The 22,103-nt window shown below is 41.3% G+C and overlaps 1 protein-coding gene across 2 annotated transcripts in view; it reads right to left on the reverse strand.

The window, feature by feature from the left end:
• Positions 1-22,103, reverse strand: part of slain1 (SLAIN motif family member 1) — a 117,123-nt gene that overhangs the window by 35,377 nt on the left and 59,643 nt on the right. The window contains exon 3 of one of the 2 annotated variants that reach the window (XM_033022949.1): positions 133-282. The exons of the other annotated variant lie outside the window; for it this stretch is intronic. Within the exon in view, the coding sequence (XP_032878840.1) occupies positions 133-282 (150 nt within the window). The remainder of the gene's footprint in view (positions 1-132; positions 283-22,103) is intronic. 2 annotated transcript variants of the gene reach the window in all.

The raw sequence follows: 22,103 nt of genomic DNA on the forward strand, positions 1-22,103 counted from the left end.
AGAGATGACATGATTACCCAGGTTTTCCTTCATGGAATTATATTAGATGGCGCATGCAGATAGCAGTACATATGCAAAGCTCACATCAAGCGAAACAAAATATATTTGAGCTGTTCCCGTTTTATACTCTACCTGTTCTTTCAGGGATTAGTAATTGTTTAGTAACAGGTTTGTAGAGGCTTTGAGAGCTAAACCCAATGGTATATGGTCTATACCCTGCAAACGAACTACATGGAAGGCCAGAAGAGTAAGAACTTGAAAAGAGACTTTTCCATCGATTAGCTTTTGAGGGAAAGAAAGCAAAGACACAAAATTAGATTTGACAAAGCTCCATTGAAATGAATGCTTAAAATAAAAAGACAAAAAAAAACATAAATACATAAAAATAAACAGAGACGAGTTTCATACACAAATGTAGTCAATAACAATAGACAACTCTTATCACACTGTTAAGATTTCTAAGGGACATGTGCTCACTAGATTTACAATGAGATAATCAGCAAAATTGATGCTTCACTTTGTATTTCAAATATGCTAGGCTAAAAGCTCCCTCACCCTATAAAAGACAAAATATTTTAATTATTTATTTTCTAAGTATGTCCCTCAATTGCTAGTAAATCTTCAGGCAAGATAGGATTTTGGGAGCAAGCTGGCCCATTCCAAACTGTTTCGATTAGTATTAAATAATAACGTACAAACAGAGTCTGTCATACTATCAAATATCTTGTGCAACTGAGTGCCCACAAATTGTTCAATGGTCATGAGTGTCACAGTTGAGTGTCATGTCGGCATTGAATACTTTGTAGAAGGAAAAATGGGAGGTGAATCAGGGACTAGGATCACAGGATGGTTTTTCCCATTTCCACACCTTGGGTTGTTGCAGTAACCACAGTAACCACATTGTTCGAATCACAACTAGCGGATTAATTGATGATGCAATGCTAGAGGTGAATCTCAACTAATAGAATATTTGAGCTAATCAATCAAAAAGCAAAAATACTTCAAATGCTGGATATCTGAAATATAAACAGTTACTGCTGGAGTCAGGTGCCATCTGCAAAGTGAAAAACGAGCTAATGTTTCTGGTTTAGAGCATTTAATCAGTTCTGATAAAAGGCAGCTAAATGAAATTGATGACTTTGTTTATTTTCTATAGACACTGCATGATCTGCTGAATATTTCCAGTATTTCCTGTTTTTAATATTGAGGTTCAACACTAAAACATACATTTAACACATACTAACAAAACAACAAAGAAGGAAGGGACGTGACAGACCGTTGGCGAGGCAGCCATTGTTGGCGAGGCAGCTTTGAATAAAGCATAAAGCTTCAGTCTGAGATCAGGCAATAGTTGAGGTTAGAAAATTGGTACCTGAACTGAACCTGATGAGACCCAACATTTTATGTTCAGCTAAGGCCACATATTAAAATAATCAAGTGTCCTTGAGCTTGACTCTGGTGCAGGCTAAACATGTTTTAATTTAACTACCAAGAGAAATATCTAGTTCAGATTCCTGTGTTGTTTCCCTCCTGTGTGCCCTAGTTACTAACTCAGTCTGAAAAACTGGGTCATGTCAGAGTTAAATAAATATATGCAAGTCCCACTGTGCCTCCACCTCCAATAGGGGATGAAACTCCCAGCCTCAGTAGCTAAAAGTTAAGCAGCAACTTCTCATGTACATTCACTTGTAGTGAGTAGTGAGTACAGCATGCTGCTGATGTCATTCACTGACCAATACCTTACCCAACAAGCAATTAATTAAGAATATTTAATCATTTTTAAACCACAATTGAAGGTTTTACCTGTAATGCAGAATCTTCTGCAAGATTAATTTTCCAGGTTCCGCCACATTGCAAATACCTCAGCCTCTACGGATGACCTAATATTTTAATGACTCTTTAATGATGTGCCTACTAGAATTACTTGATCGAAAATAGGCTCTTCATTCCATTGAGTCTGTGTTGGCTTTCAAAAGAAAAATATGTGTATGTCCTTTCCCCTGGCTATCTCTCTGTAATTGTTGCTTCTTTAACATCTCTCCGGATATATGTGAAACCAACAATTGGATTTGCTTCCACCACCTTTCTGGGCAGCCAGTTTCAAATTTTGAGTGCCCTCTATGAGAAAAACCTTTTCTTCAAATCATTCTGGGTTATATTCCCCATTACTTCAAACCTGTTTCTCTCCGTCTCCATTTTAGACCCTAGGTTTAAAAAAGCAGCAAACATTAATTGATTTTTGTTGCAACCTCCCTCGTGTTTCATTTTAACTGAGACACAGCCTTGCCCGATATCATTATACTCAACCCAATGTGATAATTGTCAATGTGAGAATGGGCAGGAAAGTTGAAAGATTGTTAGGTTCCTTTTATTTTAAGTGAAAAGTACTCTGAGCAAATTCACTTGGTTTTTCATCCATGTTGTTTGAAACAAGGTAAGCGTCTGACAGTGAGAAAAACAGGCCTTCCTTGTTCCAAGAGTGGATACATCCATCTCTTGTAGATGGAGTGGCAGGACATTCAACATGGAACTGAAATAGTTACGTGGATCAAGTAAATCTGGCAATTTTGATCTTTAATGGGGAAGAAATCTATCCAAATACTTAGAAAGTAACCATGCATATTGAGAAAGTGATGGGCTTTATCAACAGAATATAAGAGCAAGGAAGTCAGGATGAATCTTTTTAAAACATTGTTTCGATTATACGGAACTAAAGCACTGTGTTTACTTCTGAGTTCCAGACTACGGGGCAAAGTAACGGCTTTAAGAGGAATTCATAGAAGCATAGAAAATAGGTGCAGGAGTTGGCCATTCAGCCCATCGTAAGATTTTCTAGAATTATTTCAGGGATGACAGATTTTAATTATAGGGTGGACTGGAGAATTGTAACTTAATTATTACCCAGTATCAGATCTAGTATTAAAAGTTTTGTTTAAAAGCCAGCTACATTATACTGCTGCAACAGAGCAATGGCTTCCACAACTAGAATATTTTCTGCCAAGATTTTCTACATTATTCTGTAATTTTGCTGCATCTTTAAACTACAGTCAGGTGTAAACATATACATGAGTCTTCCTGGTTAGCCCTTGTTGCAGTTCATGCTAGCCAAATACCACCAGGTTGCTGTCAACTGCTGCTAGCTGATCACTAGATCTGCTACTGGGTAATGATTCCAGATAACACAATGAACTGACTCACTCCAACATTACCAATCATTAATTATATCCCAAAGTTAATGCAAAGATAAACATTTGACTGATTTGATCTCATTCATCTGATGCTCACCATCATCACTTTCCTTTCACTTTCCTTTCAAGCATGATTATCTATTTCATATCATCATTTGTGCTCATAACATGTTCAACATATGTCAGTTCCAATTTGACCATGGTAGTCTCAAGGGAGCAGTTACCCTCACATGAACTAGGAAGAATGGTTGGTCCTTTTCGCTGTCCATGGGATGTTGAAAAATCTTCTTGCATTTCAAATTAGTCAATCTTGTTTTACTCCAGCTCTTTCCAACTTTCACATTCCTACTTGCTTTTGGAAGAAACAGCATTGCAACCGTATTTCAGATGATAGAGTAATATTACCATGATTAAGTTTGATCTAGATAGACACAAAATTCTGGAGTAACTCAGCGGGTTAGGCAGCATCTCCGGAGAAAAAGAATAGGTGATGTTTTGGGTCGAGCCCCTTCTTCAGATTGTGTGCATGTCCAGCATTTTGGATCTATCTTCAGTGTAAAACAGCATCTGTAGTTCCTTCCTATGCATTAAATTTGATCTGATGGTTCTTCCAAACATTAGTCAACATACTCAATTCCTGCCTCCTCTGGCCCAAGGGACGCCAAGTCTTTTCTCTCCCTCTACTTGGCCATTATCTATTACAAACTCATTTAGCAACCACAATGACACAACCTTCATCTTCTTGCTGATCAATAATAGCAAAAGATATATTTAATCCTGAAACCAACCAGGCACATTATTTTTCTAAAAGCAATATTTTTATAATGTACACAACATCCAGCAACAGTGGAGCTAAGATGAATATTTGCCCATTTCTCCTTGTCACATACTTCCTGACCTGCTGTGTAATTCCTCAAGCAGATGATGAATCAAAGCATTCTGCCCTCCCACTTTGTTCATGGGAATTCTTCTCATTGTGAATCTATTGCAAAACATAATATTTAGGGATAACATTCCTCCTTGGTAGAAAAATGGTCAAATAATACCGAACCACAACAGATTCTAGACAAGAATCTTTGATTCAGTAGAAACAAAGAACGGCAGATGCTGGTTGCTGGATATTGCGCGCAGTCCCGTATTGAAATTTATTCTAGTAATTCTCTGGCAATGCGTCAATACATTTGATGGATGGTGATCTCAATGCCTATGTCTGGAACATTCAATTATCAACACAGACAGTCGTAGCTAAAGCCTGAATATCATGTATTCTCAGCACCATCAGTTTATTGCTCAATATTTCTGGGTAGTATATTATATTGCTACTAAACTGGCTATGGAAGGAGAAGGCAATTTGGCCATTCAAGCACGAGCCACCATTTCAGTCACCTCGGTGCAGCAGACTTAATGCATGTACTGCTTTCCTTTAATTGCTGCATATATTGACAACAATAACGATTTCCCCCAAAGCTCAGACTCTGCTGAAATTGCAATAACGTGAACATGAATGAGATGGCATTCACGTTTCAGACTGCAAGCGTACACCTCGGGTAACCATGGCAACACAATGAGATGATAGTTCCAATGCACTTCACTCCTCCCTGTGATGTGAGCAGAACTTATCCTGCTGGCCTAGATTTCATCACAGAGCTCTTACATTTGCTGGCTGGCTCTTGAAATAACAGGTTTCAGATTTACATAATTTAAGCAGTAACATATGTACTATAATGCAGAATCTCAGAGAGAAGAAGAGCATGCTCAGTTGTAAGTCATAATTCAAAGAGAAAATGCCCAAATGTACAGATTAGTTATAGAAATACACACCATTCTGATTTTTTTAATCTCAAAATATCTACATATCTGGTCAAAAGTCACCATTTGTCAGACTATCTTATTAACAGACAGCAGCACACTGAAAGCAAAAATAACTTTAAACCAATAAGGCATTGAGTTATAGAAATGCAGCACCGAAACAGGCCCTACGACCCAATGAGTCTGCACCAACCATCAACCATTCATTTATAATAATCATAGATTATATTAATTGTTTTCATTCCTCCTCACATTCTCATCAACTTCCCACAAATTCATGCACTCACTTACACACTGGGGGCAAGTTACTGTGGCCAAATAATCCACCAATACGCATGTCTTTGGGATGTCGCGGCGAACTAAAAAACCTGGATGGAACCCATGCAGTTACAGGGAGAACGTGCAAACTCCACACAGTGCCCGAGATCAGGATTGAACCTGCTTGTCTGTCGCTGTGAGGCGTTTGCTGAGCCACTGTGTAACCCAGGTCTGTAAAGTCAGTGAAGCTGTTGCTAAATTTCAGTGGTTGTCTCTGTTTTACATCCAAAATTGGTTCTTTATGAGTGGGAAAGGACAATTCATATCTCCAAACTGATACTGCATATTCCATCATGTGCAGACAATTATGGGACAAATAAACTAAAATGATGCATTTCATCTATTGCTCCTGTCAACCTAAATCTATAAATGCAAAGGTATGGTTCATAATGTCCTACAATCTCAGGAGCTATGCCATTCTGTTCCATTAAACTAGGAAAATAATGAACAGTTTAAAGTTGGCATGTGTGAGTTCTAAGCACAGTGTTTGAGTAGTAAATGCTGAGGCTTTGTCTCGTGATGTTTTGGCGAGGTGCTGAGCAGTGGAAAGGTAGAATAAGGTTAGATCTTTTTCAATTTTACTCTTCAGCCTTACTGTAGCCAGGATGGCAGTTAGGGCGGTGGTATACTCCCCCTCCAGGATGTGAGGGCTCAGGGTAGCATCTAGTGTTCCTGGTGACTGTATCTATGGGAAGTGCGTTCAGCTTCAGCTCCTGACTGACCACATTGATCTGCTAGAACTGCTGAGGACTTAGCCAGGAGCGCTTGCGATAGATACGAGTTTCAGTGAGGTGGTCACAACTAAGGTGCAGGTGGCAGGTTGTTGGGTGACCACCGAGACAGGTAGAGGGGGCAGGCACAGCTGTAGGATTCGACTCTGGCCATTCCCCTTCATAACGTATAACATCGGATGGCACAGTGGCGTAGTGGTGGAGTTTCTGCGCCAGAGATCCGGTTTTGATCCTGACTACGGGTTCTGTCTCTACGGAGTCTGTACGTTCTCCCTGTGATCGCGTGGGTTTTCTTTCCTCCCACACTCCAAAGACATACAGGCTTGTGGGTTAATTATCTTCAGTAAAAGATTGTAAATTGTACCTAGTGTGTAGGATAGTGCAAGTGTACGGGGATCACTGGTCCGTGCGAACTCATTGGGCCAATCGGCCTGTTTCTGTGCTGTATCTCTAAACTAAACTAAACCGTTTTGGATGCTGTTGTGGTAGATGATCTTCCAAGGAAGTTTAGCAGCAGCAACAGTCAGGTCTGGGGCATCATGACTGATTCTGATGTACCACAGGTAAGGATGGAGGCAAAGAGAGTTACCGTGATAGTAGACTCTTTAGTTAGAGGAACATACAGGAGATTGAGACCACAACCAAGGTACCAGGGTGGTGCCTTGCTGGTGCCAGGGTCTAAGATATCTCTGAGCAGTTGCAGAATATTTAAAATGGAGGGTGAGTAGCTTGCTTTCAATATCAAAAACAGAGCTACCACAAATCGCTTAGGTAGAGAATTCCAAAGATTTTGCATTTCTGAGTGAAGAAATATCTTTGTTCAGAATTAATGATCTACCTTTTGAGACTGTGACATCCCTCCCATCCCCCCCCCCCCCCCCCACTCCCCTGCCTCAACATGTAAAAATGGGAGAGTATCTCAAGAGCTGCTTCATGTCTAGAATAGGAAGAGGCCCTTCAGCCCATAATTTTTCTGCTGCCCACAATGTTAATCCAAATACGTGCAGCGTAGGTTCACCGGGTTAATTCCCGGGATGGTGGGACTGACATATGAGAAAATAATGGGTCAAATGGGCTTGGATTCACTGGAATTTAGAAGGATGGAGGGGATCTTATAGAAACATGCAATTCTTGAGGGATTGGACAGGCTAGGTACAGGAAAAATGTTCCCCATGCTGGGGGAGTCCAGAACCAGGGGTCACAGTTTAATAATAAGGGGTAGGCCATTTAGGACTGAGATGAGGAAAATCTTTTTCACCCAGAGAGTTGTGAATCTGTGGAATTCTCTGCCACCGAACGCAGTGGATGTTTTCAAGGGAGAGTTAGATTTAGCCTTAAGGCTAACGGAATCAAGGGATCAAGGAAAAAAAGCAGGAAGGGTGTACTGATTTTGGATGATCAGCCATGATCATATTGAATGGCGGTGCTGGCTCAAAGGGCCGAATGGCCTATGCCTGCACCTATTTTCTATGTTTATATATTTCTAATTCCATCTGCTTGCACACAGTCCATGTACATCCATTCCCAACCTTCTCATGTGCATTGATACCATTTCTGCTTCCATCATTCCCCTTGATAGCACATTGTAGGCACCCTCCAGTCTCTGTGTACAATACTTGTATCGCAAATCTTCTATAAACTTTCCCCCTCTCACCTTAAAGCTACCGACACTAGTATTTGGCCTTTCCACCCTGGGGAAAAAGACTCTCCTGGGCGCCTCTCATAATTTTATATACTTCTATCAGGTGGCCCCCTCAGCACCTGACAACCATCCCACAAAACATATTTCCACTTCTCTTGAATCAATTATTTGTTTCTTTCTTTGTCCAGTTTCTCCGACTTACTTCTGTGTGCATTGCCATTTTGAACATTTCCTGCTTCCAAAAATAGACGTTTTCAACAAAACCATAGTGATGAGGTAACTCAGTAGGTCAGGCAGCATCTCTGGAGAATACGGATTGATAATTATAAAGGTAAATTGTTTTGTTTTCTCACAACTTCCAGAGTATTAACTGAATTTAGATTCCCCAGTCTCTGTGCACAGGTGGTTAGGACAGTCACTCTGAACTACTGATCAGGAATTTAACCACCGTGCCATTATTTGATGCAGCATTTATAAAATGTGCTCCATAGGTTGCAATTCAGTCATGAAAATGTAGCCATAACTCGCTGGAGAGAGATATGTGCAAAAGTCATCATATAACTAACTGTATGCTCAGATTCTCTACTAATAAATCATAAACATTCTGTAGTGGAGAGTGAAACCATACACAGAAATAACACTGAATGCATGGAAATAATACTTCAATCCAGTTTGCAGGAGAATAAATCAAGTGCTTCCAATAAAACAGATTTTGAGTAATACGTTGAAGACAACATCTATTGTGACAACTGGGTTCGTAGATTTTAAGCAGGGCTTTGATCGTGCAGGATGAGAAGTGACACCCTGTACCCCTAGAATGAATGGTACACCTGACAACCTTATCTGACTAATGGAAAACATCAATATCAAATGCCTGAAAGCTGCAGGGTTGGATGGGAACCCAAAAGCACAGTTTAGATCATAGTTAAGGTGAAATAAAGATCCTCTCCCCTGCCCCTGTTACTTGATCAAGTACTGAAAGTAGCAATAAATCTTGCACACAACAATGATAATGGAGGGGTATCCTTACGAGCCAGGATTTTAAAGTTAGATTTGCTTTTCACACTGACCTTGCCATGAAAATGAAACCAATTCTGCAGAGACCAATTGATCAAGGCTACATGTCAACTGGAAAGTTTGGATTTATAGGCCAAGATATAGTCAGGTTATTTGCACGGCAATATAGGCAGAACTGTTAGAGGGACAGGAAGGTGAAAAAACAGGACAAAAATAGGCTAGGAGTGAAAAGAAGAGAGTCAAGTATTAGTTTTGATATAAGATTCCCCCATAATGCTGCAAAGTATTATCTAGTCAATGATGTTCATTTGAAGTATGGTCACGGTTGTCATGTAAGAAACGATTGCATTGGTTCAATCCGGACCTTAAAGTGCTACTGATATGGAGTTTCTGACCAACTTCAGTTTCATGTGCTTCAGTTTCCCCCACAACCCAAAGTCACATGGATTTGATAGTTTATTTGGCCGCTGTAAGTTGCCCTAAGTACGCATGTGAGTGGCAGAATCTGGCAGAGTTGTGGGGAAGAATATGTTAGAGAAAATAAGCGTGAGGAAATGGGAATGCTCTGGCCCAATGAGCTGAATGGTTTCCATCTGTATTGTAAAGTGACAATTAAACTGAATAAATTTGTATTTCATGTTGGGTTACAGTGAGAAAATGAGATGTGAAGAAAACATCACAAAAAGTATTGGTTTTGATTCTGCTGCTTTCAGAAGATTAAGGGGATTGGAAAGTCTAAAGATAGTTCAGTAGAAATGTGAAGCATTTCTGAAGCAATTGTTTTATCCCCATGTTATTGAAATCAGAGCGCTAGGAATTTAGGACGAAGAAAAGTAGACGAGCAAAAAATAGCCAGAAGACACGAGTTAATTCAGAAGAATAATGGAAGATTCCAAGATGCAAATAATCAATAGTAAGCGCACAGCTTGGAAAGGTGGTGTATTTTGAGAGTCCTGATACAGACAGATTAAATAGTTTAGGTATGCTCCACGGTAGCAGTACATGGAACAAGAAGATGAGGAAGATCAAAACAATGGCAGGAAAATGTCAAGTGGTTATTTAACAACAAAAATGTAGAGCTGATTATGGATGTTTCTAGGCCAGTTCTGAATCAACAACAATGGAGTGAATTCATTCATGCAGAGGAATGTATACACTGGAATTTAGCCTTCAATTTTCCATTCATTCATTTGTAAAGATAACATGTTAGTGGCACCATATGTAGAATTTTCTGATATGGACATACTTCTCAGGTCAGTGGGAAAGAGCTGTGAAGTATTTGCAGATGGATATAGACCTTTAATCATAGAATTTAATATTCAAAACAATGGCAGGCAAAATTTAATGCTAGAAAATCTGAACTGACTTGCATTGATAGTAAAAACAGAAAGCAAAAGCAAACTAGTAAATGTGAATGTTTGGAGAGATCTTTGTGCACTGGATCATGATAAATGAAAGGATAACAATCGGCACAGCTTTGTGGGATTGGGGCTTTAAAAACGTCAGTGACCTAGAGTTTGATCCCGAGCTCAGGTGCTGCCTGGCGTGGAGTTTGATCCATTCTCCAAATGGGTCACATCTTAGTGCTTTGGTTTGAGTTGAGTTTATTATCACGTACCGAGGTACAGTGAAAAGCTTTTGTTGCGTACTAACCAGTCAGCGGAAAAACAATACATGATTACAATCGAGCCATCCACAGTGTACAGATTGAGGGTAAAGGAATAAATTGAATAACGTTAAGTGCAAGATAGATTCCAGTAAAGTCTGATCAAAGATAGTCCGAGTGTCTCCAATGAGGTAGTTAGTAACTCAGGATTGCTCTCTAGTTGTTGGTAGCATGTTTCAGTTGCCTGATAACAGCGGGAAGAAACTGTTCCTGAATCTGGAGGTGTGTGTTTTCGCACTTCTGCACCTCTTGCCTGATGAGAGAGTGGAGATTAGGGAGTGGCAGGGTGCGCTCATCATTGATTATGCTGGTGGCCATGCCAAGGCAGTGAGGTGTATTGGAGTCAATGGAAGGGAGGTTGGTTTGTGTGACGATCTGGGCTGCGTCCACAATTCCCTGCAATTTGTTGCAGTCTTGGATGGAGCTGTTCCCAAACCATGCTGTGATACATCCCGATAAAATGCTTTTCTCCTACATTAGAAAAATATGCTGGTTGATAGTTTAATTGGTTACAGTAGGATGCCTCCAGCATGTAGGTGAGTGCTAGAATCTCAGGGAGAATTGGAAGAGAATTGGGGAGAAGAGTTTACAGGAAAAATAAGTGGGAGAAATGGGAATGCTCCGAAAGTCAGCCCAGGCTCAATAAGCTGAAAGGGGTTCATTCTATCCTATATAGACATATGAATATTGCAACAGCAAATGGAATGTTGCCTTTATTGTAAGGATATTGGTGTCATAGAGTCATGGAGTGAAACAATGTGGAAATAGGCCCTTCGGCCCAACTTGCCCACACCGACCAATATGTCCCAGCTATGCTAGTCCCACCGGCCCACGTTTGGTCCTCCAACCCTGTCCTATCCGTGTATCCGTTTAACTGTTTCTTAAATGTTGGGATAGTCCTTGCCTCAACTGCCTCCTCTGGCAGCTTGTTCTATACACCCACTACCCTTTTGTATAGAAAAAGCCAACTGGCTTGGTGTGCAAAACAAAGTCTTATTGCAAGCACATCTACAGTACTGTGAAGCTTTGATGAGAACAATACAGGGAGAATACCTTTCTGATATGTAGATCTCTGTAAAGGCATATGTAATCTTTTTCGTTTAGTTAAGAGATACAGATGGAAACAGGCCCTTTAGCCCACTGAGTTCACACTGACCAATGATCCTGGTACACTAGAACTATCCTACATACTAGGGACAATTGTACAATTTTACTGATGCCAATTAACTTACAAACCTGTATGTCTTTGGAATGTGGAAGGAAACCGGAGCACCCGGAGAAAACCCACGGGGTCACAGGGTGGATGTACAAACCCCCATACAGACAGCGCCCATAGTCAGGATCGAACCTGGATCTCTGGCACTGTAAGACAATAACTCTACCACTTCGCCACCATGCCACCCCGTTGCTCTGACGTGCCACCCTGTGGGAAGCCATCAATGCACACAAGAGTTCAAGAGAGTTTTATTGTCATGTGTCCCTGATAGGACAATGCAATTCTTGCTTTGCTTTAGCACACCAGAACATAGTAGGCACGAATACTGAACAGATCAGTGTGTCCATATACCATTGCATAAATATATACATACATGAATAATTAAACTGATAAAGTGCAAATAAACAGATTATTGGCTATTAATGTTCAGAGTTTTGTCCGAGCCGATGGCTGTGGGGAAGAAGCTGTTCCTGAACCTGGTCGTTGCAAGTGCTCATGCCCATAATATCTGCTAACATGGACTGTAAGAAAAGGAAATGAAAACTCCTCTTTAAATAGCACTCTGTCAAGGGAAATTATGTGAGTGAAAGCTTGTTGATCTGTCCATAAATAAGAACTGCCAGCTGTTCAGAGAAAATCTCACAGCAGATTAATTGTGTGCTGTACAGTGCTGTGGGTTTCATTTGCTGGGGCAAGTGGCCAATGCCCTAAAGGTTTGGGCAATGATGTTTTGAAATACAAAATTGCTTTATTTCAATGGGTCCAGTTCAGCAACAGTAGAGATTGAGAATTTAGAGCATGTGGATCTAATTCATACCATGGTATTGGTCTATTAAATCTTGTTCCCACCAATTCACAGGGTGAAGCACTCTCAATTCCAAATCAGCTATTAAAATTTTAAAATGGAATTGGGAATTTTAATAATTCAGATTCAGATTCAGATTCAAACTTTATTGTCATTGAGCAGTGTACAGTACAGAGACAACAAAATTCAGTTCACAGTCATTGAGAGAAATATATTTGGTAGGGGAAAAAAAGTGGACCTGGGAGTATGAAGGAATTCCATTAAAGTTCCATCGATAGAGTTGGCCAAATTCTTCATTTACATGAACGTCTTTCTGATATTTCACAACGTTGGCAACCTTTCACCTTCAGGAGATGCAACTCAGATGGCTCGCAGTGTCGCATTTGACTAAATGGCTCAATCTGAGATTGGTATGATCTATCAAATGTATGTGTCAACAGTGTGAAGAGTTGAGAATCTTCATTCTCTTCAAGCTTCTGAGACCATTTCCTGCCGCAATCTTTGACGGCATGCTGGAAACTTGCTTCAAGCATTCGCCATGATCCCCTCTCAGTCTTAATCAATTGCAAACATCTTCACAAACACCTTGCATGTATCATTATAGCGAAGAGGTTGTCCTCATGTTCTTGTGCCCTTTGTTAATTCCCCAAATCTCCCTGTGACCATCTTCCGATCTCCATAGATGGCCTGAACAGTGCAATTATAAATAGGCCTGGTGTGCTTGGTAAATTTCCCCTTTGAAAAACATTAATATTGGCGACAATTTTATGATTTGATGGTAAATAATTAAAAAGTCAAATTCTATTTTGCACAATATGCAATAATCACCATAGGCAGCATGTCTGGTAGTTGTTCTTGGTGTAGACAAGTTCTCCATATTTGTGTATCATAAGTTCATGTGATATAACCGGAATTAGGCTATTTGGTCCATCAAGTCTACTCCGCCGTTAAATCATGGCTGATCTATCTTCCCATCTCAACCCATTCTCCTACCTTCTCTCCATAACCCCTGACACCTATACAAATCAAGAATCTGTCAATATTTGCCTTAAAAATATCCATTTACTTGGCCTCCACAGCCTTCTGCCAATGAATTCCACAGCTTCACCAGCCTCTGACTAAAGATATTCCTCCTCATTTCCTTTTTAAAGGTACATCCTTTTATTTGAGGAAATGGCCTCTGGTTCTAGACTCTTCCACTAGTGGAAACATCTTATCCACATCCACTCTATCTAGGCCTTTCACTATTCAGTAAGCTTCAACGAGGTGCCCCCTCATCCTTCTAAACTCCAGCGAGTACATGTCCACTGTCGTCAAACGCTCATCATATGTTAACCCAATTATTCCTGGGATCATTTTCGTAAACCTCCTCTGGACCCTCTCCAACACCAGCACATCCTTCCTCAGGTATGGGGTCCAAAACCTCTTACAAAACTCCAAATGCGGTCTAACCAGTGCTTAATAAAGCCTCAGCATTATATCTCTGTTTTTATATTCGAGTCCTCTCGAAATAAATGTTAGCAAGAGAGTGTAAAGTATCATACACAAGTGTTAAATGTGTACGCCTTACACATTGGCACCTTGATGGTGAACATGAAATTGTTTCCTGCTCTTTGTTCAGAATAAGAAAAACAAGTTGTTACAGTAATTTGTTAATCTGGCATTGCTCTGTGTTATTTACACAGAGGAACTGCCTGGCTCAATAATAAATAAGCTAGAGCAAGGATGCCCATATCAAGGCCCAAGTAAGAAATTGAGCATTCCTAAAGGTGATGTTTGGATGTGCTCCTGTGCAAAAAGAACCAACAAATCATGTGCAATAGGATTGGCCTTTCCTCCTTGCCTCCCACCACTATGGAGAGTAGAGAGACAGAGTATCATTTTAGTATCATTGAAGCAGACCTCCATACTCTGGTTCAGAGTGCTGCACCTTAATCTCAAACACATTTTACACAAGAGACATCAGATGATCACGGGAAAGATGATTTCACAGATGCTGCCTGATTTGTTGAGCATTTCCAACATATTTGGTTTTATTTCATATTTTCAGAGTTTGCAATTTGTTTAAATGTTTGTTTCTTTTAGTGTCTGTCGCAGGAGCCTCCATGTAACAGTGTGTCACCAACCCTTCACTCACAATAATCTCTGGGCTACAGCTTCTTCCACAGACTGACAGGGAAAGGAAATTACCACAGAGACAAAGATAGGGTCAAATCAGCCACAACATGTCTAAAGGCCAATTGCAATCACTGTATTTTCATGTAACATTTTTATTATCTTCAAAAAACATGCAGAACACCATCACTTTGCATAATGTTACCCTTTCATTCTTCCATGCTGGTGCTAAAATATAGTTTCATGCCAAACTATTCAGAATGTAAAAATAAAGAACTGCAGAAGCTGATTAATACCAAAGATAGACACAAAATGTTAGAGTTACTCAATGGGTCAGGCAGCATCAACAATCAACTATCCCCCCCGCCACTAAAAGTTAAACAGTTCCACAGTTCACAACCATGTATCCGTCTTAGATTTACACTGTCTCTAGCCAACAATCGACCTATCAGGGAACCTCCTTGCCTGAGGTCATCCTTGCTGGCCATGATTTATTTTGGTTTTATACCCACCCCCAGATTCCCCCAACAGTCAGTCTGAAGAAGGGTCCCAACGAGAAACGTCACCTATCCATTTTCTCCAGAGATGCTGCCTGACCTGTGAGTTACTCCAGCATTATGTGCCCATCCAAACTATTCAGCCTAAGTGCTGAATTTCAAGAGAGTTAGATTTAGCTCTTAGGGCTAAAGGAATCAAGCGATATGGGGAAAAGGCAGGAACGGGGTACTGATTTTGGATGATCATATTGAATGGCAGTGCTGGCTCGAAGGGCCGAATGGCCTACTCCTGCACCTATTTTCTATGTTTTCTAACCTGGGCAGGAAATCCCAGCAACCCATTCGCCCACACCCAGATAAGAAAAATATCACAATTGAGTCCAATCTTGTTGTGTCATATAGCTTACCCACACATACTGTTGTTGAAATGTCTGAATAGTGATTGAGAATGAGGATCACTCCCTCCCAAGGTCAAGAATATTAAATATCCAGTGGTTAAATCATAGAAAGGTTTAAATTCTAGAAATCAATTAATCACAATGACGGAAACAAAGTTTAAAATAACTTTTTTTTGGTCGGCACAGTAGCACAGCTGGTAGTGCTGCTGCCTCACAACGCTAGAAACCCGGGTTCGATCTGACTTTGAGTGCTGACTGTGTGAAGTTTGCACTTTCTCCCTGTGGTCGCGTGGGTTTCCTCCAGGTGCTCCGGTTCCCTCACACAGCCCAATCACGTGCACGTATTGGTCTCGTAAATTGCCCCTAGTGTGTAAATGGGGTGAAAGCGGGATAACATAGAACTAGCGTGAAAGGTGATCAATGATCGATGTGGATTCGGTTGGCCAAAAGGCCTGTTCCCATGCTGGATCTCTAAAACTAAAATTAAAATCTCTTATTTTGGATATCCCTGTCACAGAAGGTAGTTGAGGCCAGTTCATTGGCTGTATTTAAGAGGGAGTTAGATGTGGCCCTTGTGGCTAAAGGGATCAGGAGGTATGGAGAGAAGGCAGGTACAGGATACTGAGTTGGATGATCAGCCATGATCATATTGAATGGTGGTGCAGGCTCGAATGGCCGAATGGCCTACTCCTACACCTATTTTCTATGTTTCTATGTTTAGTGAAGGTCAACAATTCCATTCATTACGGAACACCCTTGCACTGACAGAGTCCAGGGCAGGACAAGGGGTTGGGTGGCCAACAGTTAGTTTAGTGGTCGTCTACAGAACAGATAGCTAGCAAGAAACACCACCAGTGGAAAATCTTACAGCTGACGCTCATATCACACTTAAATGGTTTTGTTCAAGAAAAAATAGCCCGAGTAGATTTAAGGCAAAGCAAAATTAACATATGAAGGAGGAAAGGAAATGTATAGAAAAGGTAATCTGAATGGATAAGGTGAAAGGGTGGGGAGGAGGCTGATGGGGAGCGCGGTGTAAACACTAGAATGAGAGATTTGGATCAAATGTTAATTTCTGTGCTGTGGACTGACATTTTATCAGGTTAGAATTGCAATCAAGGAAAAATGAAATTTCTGCAGGAACCAAAAGATACATTACAGTATTAATTAATTCTACCTTGGACAGACATTAAAGTCAATATTTAAAGAAATCAGGTATTCTCTTTAGCATCTGAAGTGAGTACGATTAATCTCACAAACTCCCCTTCCATTAATTGCACTTTAATTGTATGTGGTCCAGCATTCTGCAGCTATTTTGAGAGCTCTTGCAGACGTAAGATTGTTCCCTGTTCCCCCAACATTGATATTTCTTTGGACTATAGTGGAAGTTAATTATCTCTTCTGGCACATTATTAAAAAACCCTCGACCTTAATAATGATTTAGAAGTAATTGAAGAGAAATAAATCAGTATTAGTCATTAATTCAACCTCTGTGGCTCCTGGAGGATAATCAATACACATAAAAGAAAAATATTAAGAAAAAGACAATTTAAATATATCTTATATTTTCATATATTTGGACTTCTCCCCCATCCTTTTACACAGCACTCATAGGTACAGCTCGAAGAATGATGTATCCACTGTAAATGCAATCACCGTGGGAAGACTCTGGAACTGTTGCTGCTGTGGATACATAGATACATAGACAATCGGTGCAGGAGTAGGCCATTTGGCCCTTCAAGCCAGCACCACCATTCAATGTGATCATGTCTGATCATCCACAATCGGTGCCCCATTCCTGCCTTCTCCCCATATCCCTTGATTACGCTAGCCCAAAGAGCTCTATCTAACTCTCTTTTGAATGCATCCAGTGAATCAGCCTCCACTGCTTTCTGAGGCAGAGAATTCCACAAATTCACAACTGTGTGAAAACATTTTTCCTCATCTCAGTTCTAAATGGCCTACTCCTTATTCTTAAACTGTGGCCCCTGCTTCTGGACTCCCCCAACATCGGGAACATGTTTTCCCGCATCTAGCGTGTCCAATCCCTTAATAATTTTACATGTTTTTATAAGATTCCCTCTCATCCTTCTAACTTCCAGTGTATACAAGCCCATTCACTCCATTCTTTCATCATATGACAGTCCCGCCATCCCGGGAATTAACCTTGTGCACTTCCTCAATAGCAAGAATGTCCTTCCTCAAATTAGTTATAATTAATACCTGTTGCTACAAGAGCTAACACCACAATATAGTGCGAGGTCAGTTCATTATTCTGGCATGTGATGCATGGCATATTGGTCGCACATTTGGGTTCAAGCAGTTATTATGTGCAATAGCCCTGAATGCTCGTATGCAACTGAAAAGAGAGAGGGAGGAGAAACAACGGCAGCAACCTAATGCATTTGAACCATCCCTGCCGATGATATGCGGCAGGCTATCTTGCCAACAAAAGGGCTCCTTTGGGGAATAAAGGGTCACTGTCCGTTAAATGCAGCTACAGTGGCTTATACAGGGCAGCATTAAGTGCACAGTTGGCCTCATTTTGTATCCTCAACCAGAAGGGAAGATATCCAACAAAAATACAATCAGTTTTACATAATTGTATCTTAAAAGCAAAACAGAGGACAAAATCCAAAGTACTTGTGATATGGGTGTTAATGAACACTTGAGCGTTCCTGAGAAATTAAGAATCATACAATAATTGTTCCTCATTCATTTTTGCCTTGTTTGGTTGTAACAAGAGAAAATGAGGGTCAGCTCTCCATTAATCCATTATCCGACTGTCTAAAAATCCCAATGCATAGGCATTTGGTTCACTAGATGATATCTGTCACATTTCCTTTCCATTCATCCTGGCCCCAGTTCCCAAATTTCCTTTCCACTCACCTACACCCTGGTTTCTGTGCTTACTTTCCACTCATTGAGGTCCCAGCCCCATGCTCACTTCCTGTTCACTGGGGTCCCAGTTCCCATGCTCCACTAACATAAAACACAAAAGAATACAGTAAAGCAAAACATCTCTTTGACCCACAATGTCAGCACTGAACATTATGCCGAAATAAACTAATCTTATCTGCCTGCACTTGATCCACATCCCTCCATTCCCTGCAAATCCACGTGCTGGCTCTGGAGAGAGTTCAGGCAAGATTTACAAAAATGATCCTAGGAATGATTGGGTGTGATGAGCGTTTGATGACACTGGGCCAGTACCCACTGGAATTTAGAAGAATGAGGGGAGGATCTCATTGAAACATACTGAATAGTGAAAGGCTTGGGTAGAGTGGTTGTGGAGAGGATGTTTCCACCAGTGGGAGAGTCTTGGACTAGAGGTCACAGCCTCAGAATTAAAGGATGTTCCTTTAGGAGGGAGATGAGAAGGAATTTGTTTGGTCAGAGGGTGGGGAATCTGTGGAATTGGAAGGCTGTGTCCAAGTCAATAGATATTTTTAAAGCAGAGATGGATAGATTTTTGATCAGTACAGGTGTCAGGGGTTATGGGGAGAAAGCAGGAGAATGGGGTGAGGAGGGAGAGTTCGATCAGCCTTGATTGAATGATGGAATAGCCTTGATGGGCCGAATGGTCTAATTCTGCTCCTACCACATGACCTTATGATCTTATGGCTATCCAAAAGCCTCTTAAACAATCATATCTGCCTCTGCCATCAAGTTTATTAGAACATTTTTTATAATCTAGCATGATATCTAAAAGAAGTTAATTAAAACATATGAAAAAACATCCAATAATCCAGAAAATCTGCCAGACTGACAAAGTCACACAGTAATCATCGCTGGTATTCAATAGGATAGGCTGTGGTGTCAGCCTGGGAAACGTGTCTGAAGAACAAAGTGGCCCAATGCTAACCAATTCAGTCAGCCTGTGTTCATCAGTGTTCAACAATGGAGCTGTATGATGACAGGTTCACTGATGCCACAGGTGGAATGCATCCAATTTCCCCAAGGTGGTGATCTTGCCACAGACCATGCCCTTGTGCCATACAACAAGTTAGGAAATGTGGACATATTGTAGAGGAACCAAAGGAACGATGAAAGAACTGAGTTGTTTGCATCGTTGATGGGTTTCTTGACAATGCAATCAAGACACCACATTGTCTGTGAATTGAAGGAAATATTGGTTGAAAGCTTACTGTTGACAATGGTCTAACAACTGATCAAGCTCTTAAAAGAGCAATTATGTTGAAGTGTAAATGGGCCTGTCCCATTTAGGCAATTTTTTCGGCGACTGCCAGCAACTGTCACAGTCATATCAGGTCACCAAAAAAGCAGTGACTGGACCCCCCCCCCCCCCCCCCCTACGACAATGTCTAAAACAAGCTACGACAACATACCACCTAGTCAACATCAAGCTATGGCAAGCTACCGACAACCGGCGACCCATTAGGACATCCACCTTCGACCACACCTACGACAACCTACAACCATACATACGACAACCAAAGTCAACCTACATCCACCCGCGACAAGCTACGACAAGCAACTACCCTGTCGGCGACAACCGAAGACAATTCAGTCGCCGGTACATGTCGCCAGTTGACATAGGTTGACGTAGGTAGTTGCAAATGAATTTCACCGAAGTCAGCACACGGCGACAACCAACGTCACCTGGCGACAATCTGCGTCATCCTGGCGATAACCTACGACAGCACCTACGAAGACAAGCTACGTCAAGCTACGTCAAGCCCACAGTCGCCGAAAAGTTTTGAACATTTCAAAATCCAGCGGTGACCAGAAAAACATTGCGACTCTTTAGGCGACTTTAGGAGACAACTCACAACCATACAGGCGTCACCCCACGACCATGTGGCGATAGTCTAGTCGCCTGTAGTTGCCGAAAAAAATCGCCTAAGTGGGACAGGGGCTTACAGCCAAACATTTTAGCAAGTCACATTAGTGACAGAAAGACCATTCAGGGAACAATAATCAGCCAGATTTTCTTTTGTGGTGGTCAAATAATTTAAATGCATAGACTCAATTCCCTTAGCTTTTTGGCTGTCAAATAGGTTGGATTAAAGGGAGCGCTGCATCTGATTAAGGGGATATGCGGAATCAACAGTGTGAGCTTGTAAGAGACAGGGGCAGGAAGCATGCAGGCCACAGGATCCACCACATTCCTCAATTTACTTACCTCTCAGTGAGGTGGTGCTCAACCTGTTTGGACTGTATGCTTCAGGGTTAGGCTGGGTACTCACTGCAACCAGAACTCGACGATCATTTCCTGCTACACAACCTAAAAAGTGCCCGATCACTAACTCCCAGCACCAGGAAGCTGGCCCTGTGTAAGTGTAAGTATTCACTCCCACCCTGCAGGCTCTAATCATGATTGCCATAGAAAGAGAAAAATACTCAAAGTAGGTCCTCCCCAGGTTATGAACGCCCAAGTTATGTATAGAGTTATTGGCATTCAAGAGACTGCAAGGTAGCAGGGCTGCAGGCATCTTCTGCTGGGTGGGAACTTGGTTCGTAGCCGTGTTGCTGAGTTGTGTACTCATCAGGTTGTGAAAAGTTCTCAGGAATGAAACCCTCCCTTGGAGTCAAACAAACTGCTCCTCTATAAAGAAACAAAGTGTTGAATGAGGTCAAATTGGTCAGGCAGCATCTGTGGATGGAAATTAACCTACGAATTTGAAGTCTGAAGAAGGGTCTCGACCTGAAGGGTTATCTGTTCATTCCCCTCCACAGATGCTACCGGACATGCTGAATTCCTCTAGCAGTTTGCTTTTTTTAAATTTAAGATTCCAGCATCTGCAGTCTCAGCCTGCAGGCCCTACAGTATAACTGGCTCAATCTCCTCTCTAAATGATGCACGCTCCCTTTTTCATTTTGAAAGGTTAACAACATCACACAGATCTCAATGGTTGTAATATAGAGGATATTAGCCCACTGAAAGCCAAAGTGGGGAAGGCTATTTGCCCCAATGTAGGTGTCCACCATTCAATGAGATCACAGTTAATCTTTCAACTCAGCACCACTTTCTGGTACTCAGCCATTTCCCTCGATTCCTTTAATAACTAATAATTTATCATATTTGAACATACTCAGCACCTGAGCCTCCACAGTCCTTTTAGCTGGAGGATTCCAAAGTTATCTTGACACCACAGATGAAAAAAAATCTTCTAATCTCAGCCCTGAACGGTTGGTCACTTACTTTGAGACTATGACCCTTAGTGCTAGACTCCCCACCCAGGGAAACATTGCTCGCACCTACCCCATTAATTCACGTAATAATTTTATATATTTCAACGATATCACCTGTTATTCATCAAGCCTTCAGAGAAATGCGCTTAGTCTGCTTCAACTTACCTCGTACAATAAATGATCAAGAGACTATTCCCGAAAACTGGCATGAAATATTCCACTGGTACAGTAAAGGGCCTGTCCCACTTGGGCGTCATTTGCGCGTCATTTACGCGATATCATTTACGCGTCCCGACACACGCGTCATGATGCGCACGTGATGTGCATGGCATGCATCAAGCTCGCGTGGTGACGCATACAGCGGTGCGCATTTGCGCGCGGCGCCCCAGGATTTTTGGATTCACAAAATCTTTGCGCACCACCTGCGTGACGCGCTAATGACGCCCAAGTAGGAAAGCCCTTAAGGCAAATGCATTGGTTTCCCCTTTCTTTTCAGTCTCAACTTACCTTGGCAATCACTCCACCAACAGCACCCTAAATTGAGT

This window comes from Amblyraja radiata, chromosome 6, assembly GCF_010909765.2.
Source record: "Amblyraja radiata isolate CabotCenter1 chromosome 6, sAmbRad1.1.pri, whole genome shotgun sequence".
Lineage (NCBI taxonomy): Eukaryota > Metazoa > Chordata > Chondrichthyes > Rajiformes > Rajidae > Amblyraja > Amblyraja radiata.